Here is a 21,384-nt window from a genome sequence, read left to right as displayed (position 1 = left end):
TCTCATCAGCTAGAAATTTCCCTGTGTTGTTTGCACAGACCCACACTTTAAGGATGCACCTGCTGGACTTTCTAAGTAATTCCGGTGGCTCGTGCTCCTAATGAAGTATCTCAGAGCAATCCATGCGCGGGCATAAAGACTGACAGTAAGGACCTGACCACCTTCCATTTCTTCACGTTGTTACAAGTCCTCCGCCTTCCCAACATCAAACTGTCACACCCCGCTGCAGCTAAAGCCAGGATTGTCCTGACAAGCTTTCAGCCTAGCTGTGTTTAAATACTGCAGCAGCAGTCAGATGGGAGGTGTAGCATAATCTTTTTTTCCTGATTTGGATTATTTACTCAGAGTTGTTTCCCATACAAGTTAGGTGGCAGCTGTAGCTTACCCAGGTCCTGCAACTCAGACAAATTTCTTTCCTCCAATTTCTTTTATCAGTTCTTAGGCACTGGAACTTTGATTTTTTTTCAAGATATTTTCTGGGTTTTGGCTATCTTGGACTGACTTACATGTAGATAATGTCATAGAACCATCATGCCATCCTGTCACCAAGTAAGAATACTTTTTAATGGAGAGAAATATTTTTTAGTTTATTTTTGTCCAGTAGCACTCCGATGCTTTAAAAGATTACTCGCTTAATAAGTTACACTGAAAAAAATTACCACCTGCTACCTCTTAACATGCACCATCTCTCCTCATAGTTTTTAGAAGTAGGAATCAGATCTGCAAACAATTGAAGTTCACATATCAATGGTTCCCCCACATGAATCTCTGCACCCCTAAGAGTGTAAAAATCCGAAGGGAGGATGCCAAATGTGTTGGTCCACCCTCTGAAATCCTCTGTGGGACACAGGCCACTAGACCTGCTGTGTGGCTTTTGATTCTGTGTAAAAGGTACCTCAATTTCCTCATATTAAAAAATGTATCAGAATGTGGTCAAGCAAGTCTGTCAGCTCCGTTTCAACCCTCCAGATTTTGCATACAATTTAGAGGAATAGGAATTCCTTCCTCTGCCCTCAAAGGAACTGCTCAACCCATGTTTACCGAAATAATTGTTAACTATAATACAATGGAAATACTGACCGGAACTAAACGAAATGCTTAGGCTGAATCTCCGTTCAGCAATGGAAGGATCCATGGCAAAGCACTCCTCCTTAAAAGCATCTAGCCCAACTACATTCATAAAGTCTTTCTGATTAGCGTTGCCTTCAGCTATAGCAGAGGCAAGGAACAAGTCTTCCAGCACAGTTTCGTAAACACTTAAACAAGCACAAGAAATCCCCAACTGCATTTTGTAAGGCATCACAAACGAGCTGAAGGCTTTAACTAGCGATTTTTGGCCCAGCTACGAGCTGGGCTGCCTGTTCCAATTCCCCGGTGAGCACAGGGGTCAGCCCTGAAGCGAGTGGTGCGTCCCGGCTGGCAGGCCTGCGCAGGGCACTAACTGACGGACCGACCGGTCGGGTGAGGGCTTCTGCGCCCCTGCCTAGGGAGGCACGCCTGTCACCTCGGCCTGCGCCTCTGACAGCGGATTAGCAGCCAAAGCCTCCGGGCTCTTGGCGCGGGAGGTGGCTTTCCCCGAGCTAGGCCGCCCGCTCACACACTGAGCAAGCCAGCCCAAGGCAGCGCTTGGCTGCCTGCTCTCCGATCGCCCTTTGCCCGGAGCCAAGCGCGCCTGGAAGGAAAAGGTGCTTGCAGGGGGAAGGCAGCTACAGCCGCCAGCGGCTGCCCTGCCCAGGGCTCCCCCCGGCTCCCAGCGGGGCAGGCAGCCGCGCCGTGACAGCCTCGGGAGGGGGAGTGCTCCTCCGCCCCGGAGCGGCGGCAGCGAAACAGCAGGCGGCCGGGCGGGCGCCGCCGGGTGAGGGAATGGAGCCGGGCGTCCGGCGCCCCGCAGCGCCCCGTGCCGTTACCGGCCCTGCGAGGAGCACGCAGCACGGCCGGTAACGGCCCCTCCCAACCGGCACTTCCGTCCCCCGCCCCGCGATCACTTCCAGGTCGGGGAAGGCGGTTTTCCGGCGGGAGGATGCGGGGGGCGGCCGGGCGCCGCTAGGTCGCCGCCAGGGTGGGCGCGGGGCGGCCGCGCTCGGCGCTGCCGGGGCAGGTGCCCGCTCCCCTCGCCGCGGGGAGGGGGGGGCGTACCGGCTGCAGCCCGGCCTCGCGGGGGGCGCTGACCGTTAACGGCTCGCGAGGGCGGCGCGGGGCTGAGGGGGACCCGGCCTGGGGCGGGCGGTGGGGCGGGGGCTGCCCCCCGGAGAAGGGTGTTTTCGGGCGGCGATGGCGGCCGGCACTATCGGGGCGGGGAGGCTGGTCACGCAGGGGCCTGCCGCCGCCCTGACCCTCCTGCTAAGGCGGGGCTTTCTTCACAGAAGATGTTGGTGTACTTCTGGGGGTTCCTGTACAGCAACTACCTTCGGTTTTGGCTGAAGTGGATCTTGAGGCTGCTGACTCGGAAATGCGAGCTCCAGCGTGTCTTTGACGGCTCGAAGGCAGGCGCGCAGCGGACGCTGAGCATAGGTAATGCAGGATGCTAAACCAGGGGGCTGGTCTGGATCTTTAGAAACGTCGTGAAAAGCAATCCTTGGAAACCAGTGCCTGTCCCGAGTGCAGCGTGCGTCCCCCGGATCATGTTTTCACGGTTCCCTTCTTCCTGGCTAGTCTATGAGAATTTTAAATCAGAATGCCAGATCTAGTTTCCTTGCCTGCTTGCTAAGGTAATTCCAGTTAGCTTCAAAAAGTGAATCAGAAACCTTACATTTTTCCCCAGAGTCTTCCCCTCACGTTGTGTATGTTTTTACCTTCCTGATATTAAAAAAGCCACACAGAACAGACGTGAATGCATTTTTTGGGGGGAGGGAGGAAGATTAAATGCACAATTCTGCTTGATGCAGAATTTTCATCTAAAATAGTAATTTAAGAAACTGCTTATACTTTTTGCCGTTTTAACAATAGCTTGAGGAAGTGACTTTGCTTCCTTTTCTTTAGTAATAAACACAAAAGCATTTCTAAGAGTGGAAAAATATCAAGAGACATATTTTTGTCTTGACACCTTTTCAAATTTGTCTTTGTTTTTGTACATGTAATTGATCAATGTTTTAAAAAATGCGAGTCTATTTTCACCATTTTACTCAAGGATTGTAAAAAAATCTATGTAAATTAAGACTTTCAGTTATCTGATACCTGTTGATTTTAAGATTGAGTAATTTTTGTTTAATTACACGTATGAAAGGGATGCAAAATTTTATAATACTTACATGCCACAAGAACACCTATTGTCAGTTATTTAAAACAATTCAATTCAATTTAACTGAGAGATTTACTTTTTTTGTATTGCAGAACATTCACTGGAATCATCAAAGAATAAGGTAAAAGATACTAGAGATTAAGGTTTAATAAAACCTTCTTTCAAAGACAGAGCCCAGAAAAGAACACGTGCATTTACTTTTTGAGGGTGGAGGAGAATAGAGGAATAAAAGGCAGAGAGGAGGGAACAGCATTTTGGGTTCTGTATGCTAGGGTCACTCAAGGTTTCTCAAAAATAACCCCATGTCCCGTCAAATGCTTGTTTCCATCTCTCTGAAAGACTACCCGCTCTTTAGCAGCAAGTCAGACAAGTCATTACACAGAGCTGCTGTTCTTGGAGAGGGTCAGTTCTCCCTGTCACAACAATCTCTTGCTGTTTTTGTAGAAACCAGAAGTGTGATATAGATAAATGATATGGATAAAGCAATTAAACGCAGTGTATACAATAGTGTCTTGAATTGCTGAAAAAATGTAATGCAAGTTTGCAGGCAGACATTTAACTGACAAGCTCATTCCAATTGTTCTGTAGCAGTTAGACATAAGCTAACACTTTAAACCCTCAAATTTGTATATCTTGAACAAAACTTTTCCTCTTTAGCCAGTGAGGTGACTGCGTTCTCCCTTTTTCTAGCTGATCTCTGCAATGTGATGTTGAAAGAATTAGTAACTGCCACAAGCATCTTTGTTGCAGTAGAGCACAGTATGGGTGGGTCTTTAGCATCTCTTGATTAAATGATTGTATCAAATATATTAATGTTCAGTTTTAAAAGAGCTAGCCTTTTGCTTTACTGAAATGAAGCTTCTTTGGTGTTAGCATGAATTGTATTAAAGAATGCATTGTGACCGTAAAAAGTTTAGCAGATAAAGTTAAATTGTTGTGAAGTAATTTTAGGCGGGCAGCGATAATTATCATTACTAGTACTTGCCCTTTACTCTAAAAGACTGCAGAGTAGCAGTATCTTACATTGTTCTTCTGTTTCACCCCAGTATTGAAACCTCAACTTCGTTAGTTCACTGTCTCCTAATTCTGAAGCATTATTTCCTTATTAAAGTTTTATCACTTTTGCTCCTCGATAGTTGCGTTTGTTTCAATGAGATTAGGAAGAACATGTTTCAATTCAGCATTTGAAAGCAAATGAGAACCGAGACTAAACAACTCTGGAGCTTTTAATTTATTCTTTATAGGACTCCTGTGTAAACATTGTTGTTTACAGTCTGAAAAAGTTACTAATTATGCTTTTATGTAATTACTGCATTTATATGCGATTTGAGCCCATTTATTGTAAACATTTGCACTAAATTGACTGTTGTCCTTTTATAGTAAAGAATACATACATGGCAGGTATACAGAAGCTGAGAAATAAGAATAAAGTAGATGATAGATTTCTGCATTCCTCATGAAGTCTTCTACTGTGTTAACTTCCTAGGTTTTAAGAAATGCTGTACATGTTGAGGAAGCTGAAATGGAGAAGTGTGTCAGAGATGTAATGAAAGAAAAGAAAATTGAACAGGAGGATACAGGGTACGTTTGGAACCCGAACAGAAGTGGCAGATAACATGGCAGATAATCTGACTTCCTGGCGTGTTCTTGCAGTTACTTAATCTGATACAATATTTAAGCCATTTAGCACAGATCTTTAGAATGAAATTAGAAAATAAGGTATGGTTATGTCCTCTTCAGTTCTAGAAAATAAATCGCAAAGTTTTAATTGACATGGATTTGGGATAACTGCATCTCCATCTTGCAAGTCCCTTCAGTTACTCCTTATTTCTAAGTAATATGATTATTGCATAGGTTGATTACATGAACTATGTAATTGCTTAGATATATTTGAGAGAGTATAGTGGTGCCTGATTAATGTCTGCGTTCATCTGCATAAGTAATTATGAGCGACTGAGAGTAAAAATTGTGAGTAGTCAAAATTTTGAAGTTTAATGAAATGCTTCTTTGAAGCTGTAAGTATTTGTGACAAAGTTTCACCTTAAGACTTACAAAAAGTTTGGGGGTAGGTGAAGGTACAGGGGTCAGGATGATGTTCAGAGTTTTCTCATGTCATCACAGATTCTAGCTAAGTTATTTTTTCTTCCATAATTTAAGTGAATAGGGCCTGACTGTGCAGCACTGAAATCTGCTAGAATTTTTTTTTAAGTAGGAGAAAGATCTGTATAGCAGTATACTTAACCAATATGCTTTAGTTTGAAAGATAAACATAAAGCACTCCCTAATTCTAGTGTTTACATTGCATTAACATAAGAAACGTCTTATCTGATAGCTCAAGCAAGAATTTACGGCTAACTATGCCTCTTTAATAGCTTCTGTGTGGTGTTTTGTTATTATTTCAGGTTTAAGACAAATCTGCATATATCCTTACTGCAGATATCAGGTTATAAAAAACTTTATTTGAATGTGGAAAATCTGAGGAAGGTCCCGTATGATTCGGATAACGAAGAACATGAGGAACAGTTAATTGAGGTGAAAAGAATCTTTTAAATACAAAAACTGTTTGTTTGTTTTTTTCCCCTCCAAGTCCAACAGCTTGAATGAACTTAATTTATTGGTAGTATTCTTACCAGCTGGCCTATTTAGAGCTCGTTTCTACTTGTGAACTGCCAAGCCATTATAGAAGTGACACATTAAAATACAACATCAAAGCAAAACAAATTAGTAAACTAGAATTACTTGCACTGGGATTATTTTATGTGAAATCAGACATAACAACAACACATAAGTAGCAAAATAATCTTGTAACGGATCACTGAAGGATTGTAACTAAAAAGGTATTTAACCTTATGCACACGTCTAACTTTGTAAACCAATAATTACTAAATAAAAAAGACAGTAGTGCTTTCTTATTACTGCATCCCAGTCAATGTCAAAGAGGATAGTTTAATGCTGGAAGATAAAAAGTATCAGTAATGTATTTTAGGTAATGATAAATAATAGCAAGCAAATAATGTGATACTGCTTGAGGCTTTTTAAAATAGCTTCTACTGTGCAAATATATTAGCATGTCATTTTCTTAACATTTCATAATTATCTCAACTGGCCATGCAAGTCCCAACATTGACGTGTTAAGTAAGCAGTCACTGAGAATATGTATGTCAGTTTATAGCTGTCCTATCAGAAAATGATGCATAAATTAATTTCTGAAGTGAAACAAGTCTTTATTTCTTTCGTACTGATACAGTGGCTTTGTCCGTGAAGGGAAGTTATCGCATTTAATGTTAAATGTAATCATTTTCATAATTGCTGAAATAAGCCATTGTAGTATGACTCCAGATTGCCACTAACAGAAAAGAACAGCATGCAGATTGTATCCTAGTCTGTGGTGAATGGTTTCTAATGTGCAGCAGCAAGTGTTCTGAATTATGTGACTTGGAATACTTTAGCAGCTGTGCATAACATGGAAGCATATTTGTGCAGCTTTGGAATTTGCTGATGCCGCATGAGAATCTGAAGGCCAGAATCACCAAGCAGTGGTGTGACATTGGCTTCCAAGGTGATGATCCCAAAACAGACTTCAGAGGAATGGGCCTCCTGGGGTTAGTGAATCTGGTGTAAGTGAAAAGAAGTATTTAATTTCTGTTGTAACTAATTTTCAATGTCTGTGTATTTTCTCTAGTTAGTGCTATTTCTAATAAAGACTGAATAGAAGCAAATAGAAATGGTAGCTTCTCTACAGTGAAAAACAGTATTTTCTAAATAAGTCAACATTTCTAGTGGCTGCATGTCTGTAAACGTGTGGTTGGGTAGAGACCAACAAGCGAGGAGAGCAACAGAAAGTTGCCCAAGACACCTTATTTTTTTGTTGTCATATGATAGATTTGATAGGCTATAACTTAGAAAGTAACTTGTCAAAAGCTTTTAAAATTCCTGAATTAACTACTGTAATGAAAAATAAACAGGTTTGCATAACTTTGCTAAGCTAATTTGCGGACTTGGGTGAACTTCATATTTGATGTTCAGATCAGAGTGATTTTTTTTTTTTTTATTGTATTAGTTCATGCTGAATATAATCTAATTTGCTATCTTTCCCTTGGTTTTCTTTTGTGCCATTTTTCAGTACACAGTAGTATTCAGATTTAGCTTAAAGCTACACATTTTGATGTTGAACACATTAATATTTTTTTATATTAACTTAAAAAAATAATGGAAGATCCTGTTTTACACTGACAGGTATTTTAGTAAGCATTACACCGACGAAGCTCGTCAGATTCTTTCTCATTCAAATCACCCAAAGCTGGGGTAAGTCACTATATGACTTTTTCTGGCTTGTTCTATGTAAGAGCTCATGTAAAGACTGCCAAGTATGTGTCCTGAAAATAAATATTTGTATTTTTTTTCCATTAAAGGATGAAAAAAGGGCCAAAGTAGAAAGGCGTGAGAAACCGCACACAGAAATCAATTTCAGGCTGGGAACTATGTGCAGCTTTTTTTTTCAGAATAGACTTGTTGGGACAAAAATGTTGCAAAATATTGGCTTTGGTTAACACAGTGAACACCTTTAACATCACAGTTAGCTTTATTAGTGTTAGGCTTAGATTAGATTTAGAAATCAATACTTATTTTTTCGCCTTCTTACTGATCCTGTGTTGGGATGGAATAGATTATCTCTTAAGCCCCCTTTATTTGCTAGGTTTCTGTTCTGTAATAAGTATATACAAATAGATATTTTGTTGTTGTTCAACTTTAACTTCATTTTTGAAAACTTTGCATATTAAAACATTTAGCTCATTTTACAGGGAAAACCAGTCAGATACAGAGGAAAGCTGGTAAACTTGTGTATATCGTCTGATCCATCTAGTCCCTAGTTAACTCAATCACTTACCAAGAATGGGAGGCTTTCATGACTTCCATTGTAAATAATATTATCTTGTGCAGCTCGGTCGTGAATAGGATATCCGAGACATTTACATCAATTAAATATCCATATCATGGACACAGATTAATCCTTTTTTTTTTTTCCTTCCCCCAGGAACACTTGTTTTAACAGTCCTTTACGAATTTCTATTGTGGTGCTTTCTATACAATGCAACAGAAAACCAGATTTTTTTCAGTTTGAAGAACAGGTTGAGATGGCCATTCCATTTATACTGTAACAATGTTTTTGATGTCCGATTTTAAAAATTCCAGCAGATTTAATGATTTCAAATGAGCAAATTAAGGTCAATGTTGATTAGCCTTACCAACTCATTATTGCCTAATGGAGGTATTTGCCATACTGTTGTATAGGAAACTAGCTTTTTAAAATAACTTATACATGGTTGTATGCACCAGGGAATGGAAAGAGTGGTCTGTAGGCCGGAGTCAGCTTGACAACAAGTATCATAGGAAAAACTGACTCTTATAGTTCTCCTAATGCAGACTGTTTCAGGGGAGCTTTTAGGTCCTTCGATCCATAAGGTAAAACGTGACTTATGATTGGTGTTGCAGATATTCTTATGCAATAGTTGGAATCAATCTGACAGAAATGGCATACAGCTTACTTAAGAATGGTGCTTTAAAGTCTCATCTGTACAACGTGGTCTCTGGATTGCCGCAGATGGAGCACTTCCATCAGTTTTACTGTGAGTATCTGTAGCTGCTTTAGGACAGACTACGGGGGGGAGGCCTACAAGTTTTTTGTGTAGGTTTTTTTGGAGTGCATTTCCACTCTTTTCTCATTAGCCAGAGCAAGCTGTTTATCTTCTGGATCAGGTATTGGAAATGCACCTGATGCTTAAACATTGTGCTACAGAAATGTATATTTAAGGGATAAATTTGGGTGGCTTTTTATATATTAGAGACTGCAGTCTGAAAACTCAGTATTTGCAGATTCAATTTTTTATTCATTATTACAGTGTCCAAAAGCTTGCTGTTGACCAGAATGGGACGCTCCCTATTTTAAGGGATTGAATAGAGTCTAAAGGATCGTTCTAGGTCTAGCTAGATCAAGGCAGAAAGTTGTGGAGGTCATTTCTGCAGATCTGTATTTTATTTTCTTCACAGGTTATCTGGTTTACGAGTTTGACAAGTTCTGGTTTGAAGAAGAACCAGAAAGCATTATGCACTTCAACCAGTACAGAGAGAAATTCCATGAAAAAATTAAGGGACTTCTACTGGATTGTGATGTGAAACTAACATTACAAAATGCAAAGAAACCTTAACTCGTCTGCAGTCTATGAGGTTCTGCATCAAAAATGGAATTATGCATTTGGATGGAAGTTTGGCATGTTTCACCAAAAACTGTTTTAACAATAGAACTTTTTTATTTTACATTTAAAAAAAAAAAAAGAAAATTCAGTTAAGAAAGCTTGGACAATCAACCTCTGTTTACAGGTCTTTGTATGCTATTCTCCAAAGAACAGCTTTTTTAAAACAAAACAAAACAAAAAACAACCAACAAACCAACACAAAAAACAACCCACAAATCTCAAGAGCCTCTGGATCGCTTGCTTTCACGATTTCTTTTATACTTCTTGGTGCAGGAACATGAAGCAGGTATTTATGCTGCATCATGTTTTCCATGAATAGGTTTGATTGTTAATTGTCTTTTAAAAACGTCTTTTAGTTGAGATTACTCTGGTTTTAGACTTTTTGTGTTCTTGTTTTGTACATGTAGTCGATCGTTCAGTCATCAATGTTAAATTCCTCTGTAATGAAGAGGTCCGCAAAGGGGATGTATTAGTCACTTATGATTTTGGAGAAGAGGCTTAATACATCAACATACTGATGAACTTACTAGAAATTACTTCTGGCTAAGGAAGTTTTTTTATCTATGGATTTGCACCAGCAAATTCCTATGCTTGGAAAAAGCTTAGTTTGCGAACAAACAAAAAGAACCACAGATCATCAGATCCTCAGACTAACGCTACTCCTTCTAAAAATATTCCTACTGTAAAAATTTTCAATTTTTTCTAATTTGACTTCAGCTGCTCAGGCTGCTTGACTTTGCTGCCAGCCCTTTACTTTTAGCAGCTAATGGGGTATTCTCAGTGGGAAGTACAAGAGAGTTAGTTTAGCCCTTTTATAAAGCTCACTCATTAAAAACCTTTATTGCAGCTGCAATCCCTATTTTGTGAAAATAAATTCACACCTGAGTACAAGTCTCTAACAAAGATGTATTTTCCGTGGAAGGGATGCAACTGTGACATGTTGCTTAATCTTGGCATCCTCAGACAATCTAGTCAATAGGACTTCATATCTATATTGTGACTAAAGATTGCTTAAAGCAACTTTAAACAGATCTGATATGACCATCACTTCATTTTCTAAAACCTACTATTAAATAAGTGCCTTCTGCTTTATTCAATCAGTGTTTTGTTTTGATTCTGTAACCAGATCATAGCCTTAGAAGCTTGAGTTATTTGGGAAAGACTCTTTCAGTAGATACCTAAATAGCACACAGTGGCACAAGATTTGTATGCTAATAGAAGCTTTCATGCCTGCCTTTTTTTTTCTTTTTTTTTTTAAAAAATCATCTCAGGTAAATTAGTTAACTTCTAGTCAATGACTAATCATTAAGAGATTCCTAAAGAATACAAATACTGATCACGAGAAGAAAAAAAGACAAACCCCTTTTTGTAATGAGCGATGTTACACTACATGAGTATTAAATGTATTATTATAATATGTAATACTACATCTCCCTGGAGATAATCAAAACCCAACTGGACGTGCTCCTAAGCAGCCTGCTTTAGGTGACCCTGCTTTGGGCAGGGGCTTGGACTAGGTGATCTCCAGAGGTGCCTTCCCACCTCAGTAATTCTGTGAGTCTATATTGTGTAACTTGTGACTTCTTGCACTGCATCCACCCAATTGCTCTTGATCCCTTAAATGTTGGTGATCTCTTATTTGTGGGAAAGCTCCTGATCAGGGTAGACAGTATATACGTAGGAGGTAACGCAGTTCTGTTTTCTTTTTATGATACCTTAGGTATAGACGAGAGTTAAACAATTCTTGAGTTTAAGAGCACACGTGCAGGGTGGAGAAGGGTTCATCTCATCTGCGTTGGGTTGATGCTATTCTACTAAAAAAAAAAAAAAGTAATGTGAAGATGCTTGAAGGGAGAATATTTATGCTTGTATTATGGCTTGTAAACTGAACAGCTGAACTGACTAGCTGAGATACAAAACTGACCACAGGAAGCCCAGCTCTTTTGCTACTCCCAGGTACTTGGGTCCTGTAGTTCTCAACCACTGAAAAAGCTGAGATCCTGGAGAGTGTTCTGGGATTCAGGTCCTGCGGCGGAGCTCTGTTTTCTGACCCTTGCAGATACTGGACATTCCTAAAGCCTGAGGAAGGAAGTGGAAACCAGACTCTTCCCCAGTGGCTGAGCGGTTAGTTGTCTGTTATTTTCTAGCCCCAGCTTCTGTCATGTTTGTCTTCCGTCATTAATAATTTGTGCTATTGCTTGTAGATCTCCTTTGCAAGCAACATGAGACTGACTTTTTGAATTTCAGAAGTGACTCCAATATGTTTAGCAGCAGCAGGAAAGGAGATCCCATTCTTTATTTTCATCTACTGCTTGCTAGCAAGTAACAAAATTGCTTGAGCCATCTCTCCAAAACATTCGCCTGTGCTACAGTCTGCAACCTTTTTTTTTTCTTTTTGGCAACAGTTGCAAAAATAATCTACACCCTTGTCTTTCCAGCCTTGAAACTTTCACTCTGCAATTTGTTCACTAGGAGACTGACATTTAACTACTGCTGAGGCTTTTAAAGCCCAACCATCAAGTTTCAGGTTTCCTATCACACACCTAAGATATTTTAATGCAGAATGTAGGTTGAGCCTGATGTGAGGTGCATCTTCATTAGCTTTTTTTTTTTTAAAAATCAAAGCATGAGCTGGGCGTAAGCTGTGGCAGTATACAAAGAAAAAAAGTAAACCCAACCATCATCAGATGAGTGAGATATATGGGAATGCATTAGTTTGCATGTAGTAATTAAGGTGAATGTTTATGTTAGGCTCCAATACACCTTCCCAGTAAACAGTTAGAATTTGCATGTAGTTTTGTATGATCAAGTAGCCCAGTCCTGTCTAGGAGTCACTCACTATATGTAGACTAGTACTGGGTGTCCCTGTTTTGCACCAGTGGTAGGCTAATTGTATTATGGTGGTAGCTAGAAAATAGATGGAAAAAGGTAAAATTGTGTTTAGGGAAGGGAAGAACAATGTTTTGCTAGTCAGCGGTATTTTATGCTAACTCTGTTGTAGAGCGACAATCCTAAGGTTACGGAAGATTCAAAATGGAGGTAGGCCACCTTTCTGCAAGTTGGTATAATCAATTTGTTTAACATCAGAATTTGTTGCTCATGGTTTATTCCAAGAGTCTTAAAACCTGGGTAAATTCTCTTGTTATTTATTAACTGTCACGTTTTAAGGTATGTATTATCTTACTAGAATTTGCAAGTACCGTTAGTTTTCTAACTTGCTGCCTCTTTAAAGCATTCGCTGTGTGAAAGCTTATATGCAATAGTAATTTTAGAAAAAAATCTAAAACTGAAGACAACAAGGTGGTTCTCTAAATTTTTTGTTGTTGTTCCTGTAGCAACTGTTTAACAACTACCTCCACTTCTGTTGTTTAGTGTATTCTTGAAACATGGTGCCACTTCATGAACAAATTAATCTGAAGATAAGTAGAAGTTTACCACAAGCAAAAGTAAAATCTAGTCTTTCAGTAAGCAAACACATTGCTTCTTAAGTGACCAACTTGACTGGAGAGCGATTTGAAGACAGTGCTACTTAGGAAGAAAGAATCTGAGAATGTTTTTAAACTGGCTGTGGTTCTGTCATCTGATACAGCCGTGTAAAGAATAGGGCATTTTGTCCTAAAGGACAATAGGAAAAGGGGCCAATTTAAGCACCTCAGATAAATAGTTTTGGATTTTCACTCTTTGAAAAACAAAACAAAACAAAGCAAACAAAAAATTAAACACACACACATAAAGCCCCAGGCATTCATTTTCCAGATTTTCCATCCTAGTTTAAATAACAAACATTTTACAAAAAAAATATTGGTTAGCCTTGTTTTAAGAATTACTGTGATGAAAAAGTTTGTATTTAGTTAGGTGGGAGTTCAGCAGTCACTATTCTTGAAAATACTGCTAGTGAATTCGTGGTAAAGATGTAACCTGTTGTTTCTTTCTGTCATATTTGTTTCATGTTGCTGTAGTACCATGGTGATCAATCTTTGGACTGATGTTTCTCGTGCCAGTCTGTATATTGTCTTTCAGTGGGGGGGGGGGGGGGGGAACCAGCCCAAGACAGCTTGTGGGCAGTTTCTCCTTATCACACTGTGCTTAGATAGCTGCATACTAATGGAAATTTCTGTTTACCACAATATAAAAGCAATAACGTAAATTGTGATGTCTGTGTAATGGAAAGAGATGTTTACAATGGTAGCAAATAAAGAACAAGTTATTCCAAAATATTGTCAACCTTAGAGTGTTATGGCCTGCTAGAAAATGTAACAATTTCCAGGTAGCCGTGCTCTCAGTTCATGCACGTGCACCGTGATACGAGGGAAAGCTTTATCCTTTCCTCTTTGTTTTGGTTTGGTTTTTTCCTCCAGCTCCGAGAACTTGTTTCGCGGCCTCTATGGTTCATGTACTGGGCTTGCGTTTGTGCCTTTCCTAATAGCGCTATAGCACAAACTGTTGAAATGGTGGGCAGCAGAACACCTGTGTGCATGGAAGCTGAACTGGAAAAAACAACAGCTGGAACAAACACTAGCTGGCTCACATAACATTTTCTAGTTTTGAAATCATCATCCAAGATTAAACACCAGGAGAAAGGAGTAAGATTTAAATCTGACTGCGAGATCTGTACAAAATGTGCTTGTTTTTAACCCTCAAGATTAGTGCGATACCATAGAAAAACATGCTTACGTGCAAGTCCACTTGAAACCTTACATCTGCTGTAACAGGAGATTGTGCAATGGGAAAGTCCGAGTTGGACACACATGATGAATTTGTGTGCGTTATGGCCTTTAACACTCCCTCGTTGCCCTGACCTTCGTCAACCTGTTACTCCTAACGGGAGTCACAGCCTCGGTGTACGCACAGACCAAGGGCATCAGCGCGAGGCGAGCGGAAAGGCTTCCCGCTTTGCTGATCAAGGACTTCTCCAGCCATCGTCTCACTTTGTTCTACACCGACCTGAAAGGTGGCGGCACCCCTTTTCTCAAATTCTTTTGGTCCGTACCACAGAAAGCAGACCTCGCTTCCCTGATATACGGTATGTATGAAAAGCATATTGCGTTGGAAGGAGGCAGAGAGCAGTTTTGCCGAGTTTCTTTAGCTAGAGCATGACGTTGCTCTCTTTAGTGATGGACCAGAATTTTGATTATGGAATGTAAGAGAGTATTACTTAGGTAGGCTGCCATACTCTGCTGCAGGTGGTAGAGATTTATTACTGCTTTATTTCAGTTGCTCTTGAAATCCTCACTTTCAAAGAAGCTGTTTTAAGCTTTAAAACCCAACAAACCCCAAAACAAACCAAACCCAACCAAAACCCCAAAACCACAACAAGGATTTTGTTTGAAGGACCTGGAAGTTAACTCTTGGAGTTAACTCGAAGTGCAAGAGGTTTTGTTCAGGAGAGCAAAACTCCAGTCACAAAATTGAGAGTTGGAGAAGAACTCTGGAGAACTTTTCTGGAGAAAGAAAGAGAAACCCCGATTTGTTTTCATGTCCTTTTTTTTTTTTTTAAAGAAGAAAATATTTTGACCTCTGTATGTTTCACCGTGCCTTCCTCTCCATACAAGCAATGTTAAATAATTTACTCGTTTTTTCCAGTTCCGTTTGTACTTCTCAGGTAGCCTTTGTTTCTACTTCTGAATTTTGGAGACCAAATGCTTCTGTTAACGTACCAAAGTGGCACTACATGAGAACTACAGCATCTCACCTGTAGCAATTTTAATTCTCCAGAAGCCTAGAACAGGCCCTGCACTACAGAAACATCCCACTCCTCCGAACCCAGATGCAAAGTTGGTCAGTTATGCGAATACCAGTTATTTTAGAAAATGGGATGAGGAAGCAGCTATTCAGCAAATTTAAATGGAGATACTGAGTACCGCAGAAAAGAGAAGAAGCAGAGTTAAATTCTCTGCTGCTGCGACATGCTTTGAGACGTTATCTGCCACCACTTGAGCCCATCTTGCACTGCCGTTAAGACTAACTTCCTGCATTTCATCCCTTGTGTTCCCAGCGCTGAAACACTTACACAACGACGCTGCCGATACCAGCGTGTATCACACATTCCTATTGTTGGCCATATTCCCATGTAATGTTCACTGCCGCAGTTTTGTTCTAATTATTTGCTGTCAGGCTAATTTATATTTTCACTATTGAATAAATCAACATTTTAAATGAGCATTAAAAGTCACAATTGCTGCTTGAAGTATGCAACATTTGACTCAAGACTATCTTCTAGTGGAAAAAAATAGAAATAGCATAAAAGAAATGTTTTCTTCCAACCAGAGGATAAGGCTTAGTAATAGACGCGACTGCTTCACTTCCGTTCTTGCTGTAACGTTACGCCTCGGCCTGTATCTAAACCGGTGAGCTCTAGTCACGGGCCAGCCGTCTCCCACAGCACGAGGTGGTGATGCCAGGGCCCGAGGGAAGGCCCTGGACGCTGGAAGCTCGTGCTCTAGCTAAGCAAAAGGCCAGGATACCGAGGCACGCTCCACCACAGGCTGAGCTAACCTACCGACCCGTACACTGTTCCTCAGTATCTTCTCCTTTTTTCCAGATGTTTTAGCCCAAGCCCGATTAGTCCATTTGCCTTACAAAAATGGATACAACAGCATCAAGTATTTCTCACAGTTAATATTTCATTTCTGATCAAAGGCACCTTCTAGCTACAGCGTACCTCATTATGACTAAATTACCAAGAACTGGAACAGACCAGATTCTGGTTAAGTCACTCACAGGGATGCCAGAAGTTTGGAGAGTAACAGCACTGGAACTCGTCAACGTGCACACAACCCAAACTGGTGGAGACTTGTTGAGCCGTGCTCCCTGCCTGTCATAGACTGGTACAGCCCCAGGTGCCTCCTCTGACCTATTGCTCTTCCATTTAGGCAGTTGTAGGCTTACAGCGCTTATGCACCAGCCTTGTTTTGTTGCTCTAAATATCCTGATGGAATTCAAACTCTTCCCAAGAGTTTCTTGGTGGTTTCTGTATTGCATCTACTGTCAATAGACCCAATTACCACAGTTTCAAAATGCTGCTGCACGATTAAAGATTAGTAACGAAGAGCCTGCGACAGGAGGGATCCAGATGTTTGGAGAGTACCCAGCTGAGGAACCAGACCCGGCTGCCCAGCTTTCCAAGCAAAAACACCATCTCTTTGCTTGACCAACTGCTTTAAGGCTATTCCCTTTCTCTCCCACAGCCCCCTTACGTACCACACCACACATACCATAGTAGCCTCTGCCATCTTAATATATGACACAACACCCGAGATACGAGATCTACTATAACAGAAGCTCCAGTGTCACTGTGCGAGAACCCTTTAGAACAGTTTTGATGTCAGATTTTCAGTAGGTTTAATACAACACGTAACGAGCTTTCTGTCTGCTTGCCCAAAACTCGTGTAACACAAACCTTTACAAGTCTCAAACACAACACTCAGCTCTAACGCCCAGAATTCAGGAGCTGTAAGATGCTACAATGAAGGAAATAAGTACCATCGAACTTTCATACGCTATCAGCACCTGAATAAATCGGAAGACAAATTGGAAGAAGACTTAAGAGAAGAATGTTTCTTCCTGGCTTTTTTTTAATAGAGAAAGCTGTATAAACTAACCTCCCACTCCTCCATGATCTGCTGCCTGTCTCTGGGCAGGCAGCACCCTGTTGCCTGGGCTTGGTAGGTACCCGGCTCCTACCAAGCTAGAAAAGCAGCACATGTCAGTGTCCAGTCACAGATTTCAGCTCTGAAGAGGAAGAAGTTTTGTTTTTTTTTTTCCCCCCAGACTAACAGCCCTAACTAAACTCTACAGTTCACAGATTAAAGAGACCCTATCTCAAAGCATACAAAGCACAAGATATAGGCACTTCTAAAGCCATACCGACTTGCTTATGTAGCATGCCTACACATACAGGTAAGATTTGAAAAATATTCACTCACGTTTTCTCGAAGGTTTCATATCACTGTATGCTGGTTAGTTGAACTCTTCTGTAGCTTTCTTCTCATCAACTCCCACCCAGCTACTAAAGAACAGGTCACAGCAGATCTTGTCATCAAATAGGCAACTGCCAGGTGGCCATTTGGTATGACCCTAATCAGGTGAGCAGCCTCACCCAAAAAAATCTGGAGAAAATCAGCTCACCCAGCTGCTGCCTATAGCAAAGCCATTCTTAAAGATGGCCTGGCTTACATTTAGGAAGGCAAGGAAGGCTACTGGAGCAAAACAAAAAGAAGTTGCCTTGTAAAATGGCTCCTGTTACACCAGAGATCCACTTGTGGATGCTTCTTCTCGTTACAGGAGTTGTAACGGCAAAACAATTTTCATGAAACGTTGTACCCCCAGCCCTGTGGGTGGGGTGTGGAGCAAAGCTGGCAAGCCCTTTTAAGATAAAGAAATATTTTTCAACTGTGGTCTGTGCATCTCTAGGAGTGTGTGGAAGATTGCTGATAGGCTTAACTTCACTTTACCGTGACAGACACCTAAAAGAGAAATATTTTAGGGATCTGCAAACTTAAGAAGGTCAACAGTCCACTTGAGGATGTTAACCTTTAGTGCTGAAGACTTCTGTGATAACTTATTCAGCTGCCAGGCATTACAATAAAGCACCCTGCTCTGGCCTTGGCATCTTAAACTAAAGTCATATTCTTCAAAATGGTGATTATGGCTTCAAATGAATATCATTATTTATTTGATACACATGTAAACCAATCTGCATAATCTTATATACAGAAAGACTATATTGCTTTTTCATACTGTTATATCTAGCCTACATATGGCTAAATTATACAGGAGAGAACTCTACTCCCAACAAAAGAAAAAAAATCAACAGTATACTGATTGAGATAAGGGATATATGAGCAGTGCTCAGAAATCAACAGCCGTGTTTTGCAAATTAATTTTATATACACACAAATAGATGGTTTAAAAAATATAATTCACTGAATAGAGCACATCCATGTCTGTTCTGTCACTGCCATGGTTTTGAGGTTGTTATCTCAGCTGACCAGTACCCTGTAAAAAATGTTCTAATATTTAAAGCCTTAGAAGCATGCCTAGTGAGCTATAGCAAAGCATAGATGGGTCATAAAATATCTGGGGGGTCTTAAAAAGCAGCAACAACTGTTGTCACCAATGTGAGCATAGCAGGGAAAACTGTGTAATGAAATTGGGTAGTGTGAGAGAAGCTTGCACGGGTTGCTTGTTGCAGATGGAATTAAACACATTCAAGTGCTAAACAAAACCAGGCATGGAAACAACAAATGTTTTTGTTCTGAAGCCTGGTGTTGAAAATCCAAAGTCATTTGTCTGTGTAATAAAACACAATCACCTACTTTTCCCTCTAGCATGACTTTAATAGTTAAAAATTAAATCTGTGCAGAGTGTACTTTATTTGTTCACATTACCTATTTGTGGTTAAAAACCACTTCATCTGACAGTTTAAAAGCATTCTTTTAAAACAAAAGAATTAAACATACCTTCTGCTAAAAAATCTGCAAGTTACATGGATGCAATATACAGGAGTATAAAAAAATCAACAGTATTCTACGGAAAATATTCTCAAAACAGCAAATAAAGATTAGGCATGTAGGCATGATCCTGAACTGAACAAATATGAATTAAAAAACAGCTAACAAAATTTAAAAAAAAATCCTGAATATCTGTATAAAAGAAGCAAGGATTCAAAGTGCAGGTGCTCCCGTTTTCATTTTAACATATTATTCAGTAAGTTGATACAGGATACTATTCATTTCATATAAAGTGACAGTGTTCTCAGTAAGACTTAAACATTCAGTTACATTATCTTGCAGATTTTTTTCATTACTGCTACTTTACACTGGTGTAAATGAAGACTTATGCAATACAGGTTTTTATTTTCTTAATCTAACAAGGATATAATAGGTTGGTGGTAAAGGTTAGTTTTAAGAGCTAAGCTATATATGCTGTAGATCCAGCCTTAGAAGTATATATATATAATTTTTTTTTTAAACTTTTAAAAACAGCTTTCAATTTTTAAAAAGACACTCCACCAATCTGTTCTGGGACCTGCATACACTGTCTTTGGAGCACACCAGCAAAGCTTCCAACTCTACTGGTTAGGAATACAGCTCCAGGCAGCATCATGCTGGAGGCCTTCCCTTGGTGGCCGCGGCCGGGAAAGGGCTTTCTCTCTGCTGTGTTTGGTGCAGCCAGCGGCCACTGAACCCAGGGACAGGCAAATGGGCTCTGCCTTCTGTCGGAGCAGAAATCATCACATTTAACCACATTTGCCTGATGTGCCAGCTAGGCTTGGGATGGATTTCTCACTTTTACTTGAGCATACCTTCCTCAAGCAGAGGAAGTTAGGAGCCAGGCAGGTGTCACTGAAGTGATCTTTCATATATTCAAAAAAAATAAAATTGAAGCGTATGTTAAAACCCATTATCCTGCTTGGAAAAAAAAGTTATATGAAATAGAATTATCCTTCAGGGATGTTGCCTGGAACTTAATTTCACCTGAGGTCCTATTCAGGTTGACAGTGTCCCTTTAAATTTTAGGTACGTCCTGTTTTGTTCATTTTTTCCCAAGAATCAGCTCTCTATATATGTCTATTTTAAAAATCCACATAAATATCAGCATTAAGTTTACATTTAGAAATTAAGAACTAATCTTTACCATTTTATATTGACAGCAAGGTTAATAATACACACACTTCACGGACAATCGTTATTTTTTTTCTGTGTTTTGAATAAAATTTGCATTTGTGTAACATTTCCCACAGAAAGAGTGACTATACTTCAAGATAGTTAAGTTTGCACCCCAACATTTTCACATTAGTGAAAACAATCATGTTTTGAAAATACCAGGGCCTGTGCCAGGTACTAATAAATACAGAATAAAAAAAATAAATAAAAAACCCGACTGCCTTTTATCCCGACATAGTAGAGATTTCATAGTCACTGGCTGAGGTTATTGGTTTACCCATCATCCTTACGTTTTTAGCATTAGTAATCCTAGCCATCATGGACACAGGCTTGTCAAAGTACCTAACCAGCGCTGGCTCAGTCAAAAGGGAGGCTAAAAATTGTTCAAAGGTAATGGCCCAGTCTCTGTCAATGCTAGTGCTTCTACGAAGAGAAGTGGTGTGGTTGCTCCGTACCAAAACGGTGTCTTCACCGATGTCCTCGCAGTGCAGCTTTTCTTCTTCATGCGAACCTGCGCTCAGTACCGAGTAGGAGGACATCGAACTATCATCTTTTGTATCATCGTCAGAAATGAGCATGGAAGAACAGGCTCCGTTGTCCCTGGGAGAAGAGTCTTCGAGCTTAATGTCTTCCATCTGCATGCCCAGGGCGCTGTCGGTGCAAACGCCCTCCTCATCGTTGGTGACGAGGCTGCTTTGGAACGGCTTGTGCTGTTCAAGGGGGTACTGCAGGTGCTCCTTCTTCTGAAACAGCTCGCTCTGAATAGTTTTGCTGCAGTTGTTACTGCTGCTGTCTGTCTCTTTTGTGGGCTGCACACTGAAGAGCTTACCAACCTCACCTATCTCCAAAAGCAAGCTTGTCACAGCAGCGGTAGCGTGGTACAGATCTTGTTCATTGGGGTCTTCACTGAACATATTGTACATTGTCTTACACAGCTCAATGAACTGTCCCTAAACACAGAGGGTGGAAACATTAATGAGAGAGCAGGAAACAAATCAGACTGAGATCTACTAAATCAGCCTAAAAAGTCTGGAGTGGAGGTATAACACAATAGTTTATGTGATTAAACTGAAATTGGAAATAACCTAGGTGCAGTCTAGAAAGCATTTTCTATGACTTGGCAGCCAGATGTGTTGCCTCTCTTAAAGCTATTTAGAATAAACTGTTGGATGTTTCTTCCAACATATGACAAATTTATTTCTCTGCAGCCACAGGAGGGCAACAG

General features: G+C 40.3%; 3 protein-coding genes across 13 annotated transcripts in view; 1 reads left to right on the top strand and 2 right to left on the bottom strand.

Annotated features, from left to right (window-relative positions):
* MGAT4D (MGAT4 family member D) overlaps positions 1-17,504 on the bottom strand; it is a 62,724-nt gene extending 45,220 nt beyond the window's left edge. Inside the window, exon 1 of the mRNA XM_075150108.1 lies at positions 17,418-17,504. Within this exon, the coding sequence (XP_075006209.1) occupies positions 17,418-17,436 (19 nt within the window). The 5' untranslated portion in view covers positions 17,437-17,504. The remainder of the gene's footprint in view (positions 1-17,417) is intronic.
* Positions 1,828-13,707, top strand: ELMOD2 (ELMO domain containing 2). 5 transcript variants are annotated; one of them, XM_075150113.1, is made up of 9 exons: positions 1,828-1,991; positions 2,364-2,511; positions 3,331-3,359; positions 4,725-4,819; positions 5,641-5,770; positions 6,722-6,855; positions 7,475-7,543; positions 8,732-8,865; positions 9,287-13,707. In XM_075150113.1, the coding sequence occupies exons 2-9, from the start codon at positions 2,367-2,369 to the stop codon at positions 9,442-9,444; spliced, it is 894 nt and encodes a 297-aa protein (XP_075006214.1). In that variant the 5' UTR covers positions 1,828-1,991; positions 2,364-2,366; the 3' UTR covers positions 9,445-13,707. The 5 variants fall into 5 exon arrangements, 4 of the variants coding, with proteins under 4 accessions (XP_075006214.1, XP_075006213.1, XP_075006212.1 ...); XM_075150112.1 differs by having other exon boundaries at positions 1,990-2,059; XM_075150111.1 differs by lacking the exon at positions 1,828-1,991 and adding an exon at positions 1,995-2,098.
* The window catches only part of TBC1D9 (TBC1 domain family member 9), a 64,618-nt gene continuing 53,985 nt past the window's right edge, over positions 10,752-21,384 (bottom strand). For 5 of the 7 annotated variants that reach the window (XM_075150094.1, XM_075150090.1, XM_075150093.1 and 2 more), the window contains 2 exons: positions 17,418-21,109; positions 10,752-11,306 (listed from right to left, as the gene is read on the bottom strand). In XM_075150094.1, coding sequence (XP_075006195.1) covers positions 20,384-21,109 — 726 coding nt within the window. In that variant the 3' untranslated portion in view covers positions 10,752-11,306; positions 17,418-20,383. The remainder of the gene's footprint in view (positions 11,307-17,417; positions 21,110-21,384) is intronic. The other 2 variants (XM_075150092.1, XM_075150091.1) reach the window with 2 other exon arrangements.

This window comes from Calonectris borealis, chromosome 4 (assembly GCF_964195595.1).
Source record: "Calonectris borealis chromosome 4, bCalBor7.hap1.2, whole genome shotgun sequence".
Lineage (NCBI taxonomy): Eukaryota > Metazoa > Chordata > Aves > Procellariiformes > Procellariidae > Calonectris > Calonectris borealis.
The sequence above is the reverse complement of the archived record's forward strand: the minus strand, read 5'-3'. Positions and strand labels throughout refer to the sequence as shown.

Bases quoted from the DNA above. Each gene is read 5' to 3' on its own strand.
- ELMOD2 (XM_075150113.1), top strand. From the start codon at position 2,367: ATGTTGGTGTACTTCTGGGGGTTCCTGTACAGCAACTACCTTCGGTTT. The intron at 6,856-7,474 runs GTAAGTGAAAAG...TTACACTGACAG, and splicing joins CTGGGGTTAGTGAATCTGGT to GTATTTTAGTAAGCATTACA. The intron at 8,866-9,286 runs GTGAGTATCTGT...TTTTCTTCACAG, and splicing joins GCACTTCCATCAGTTTTACT to GTTATCTGGTTTACGAGTTT.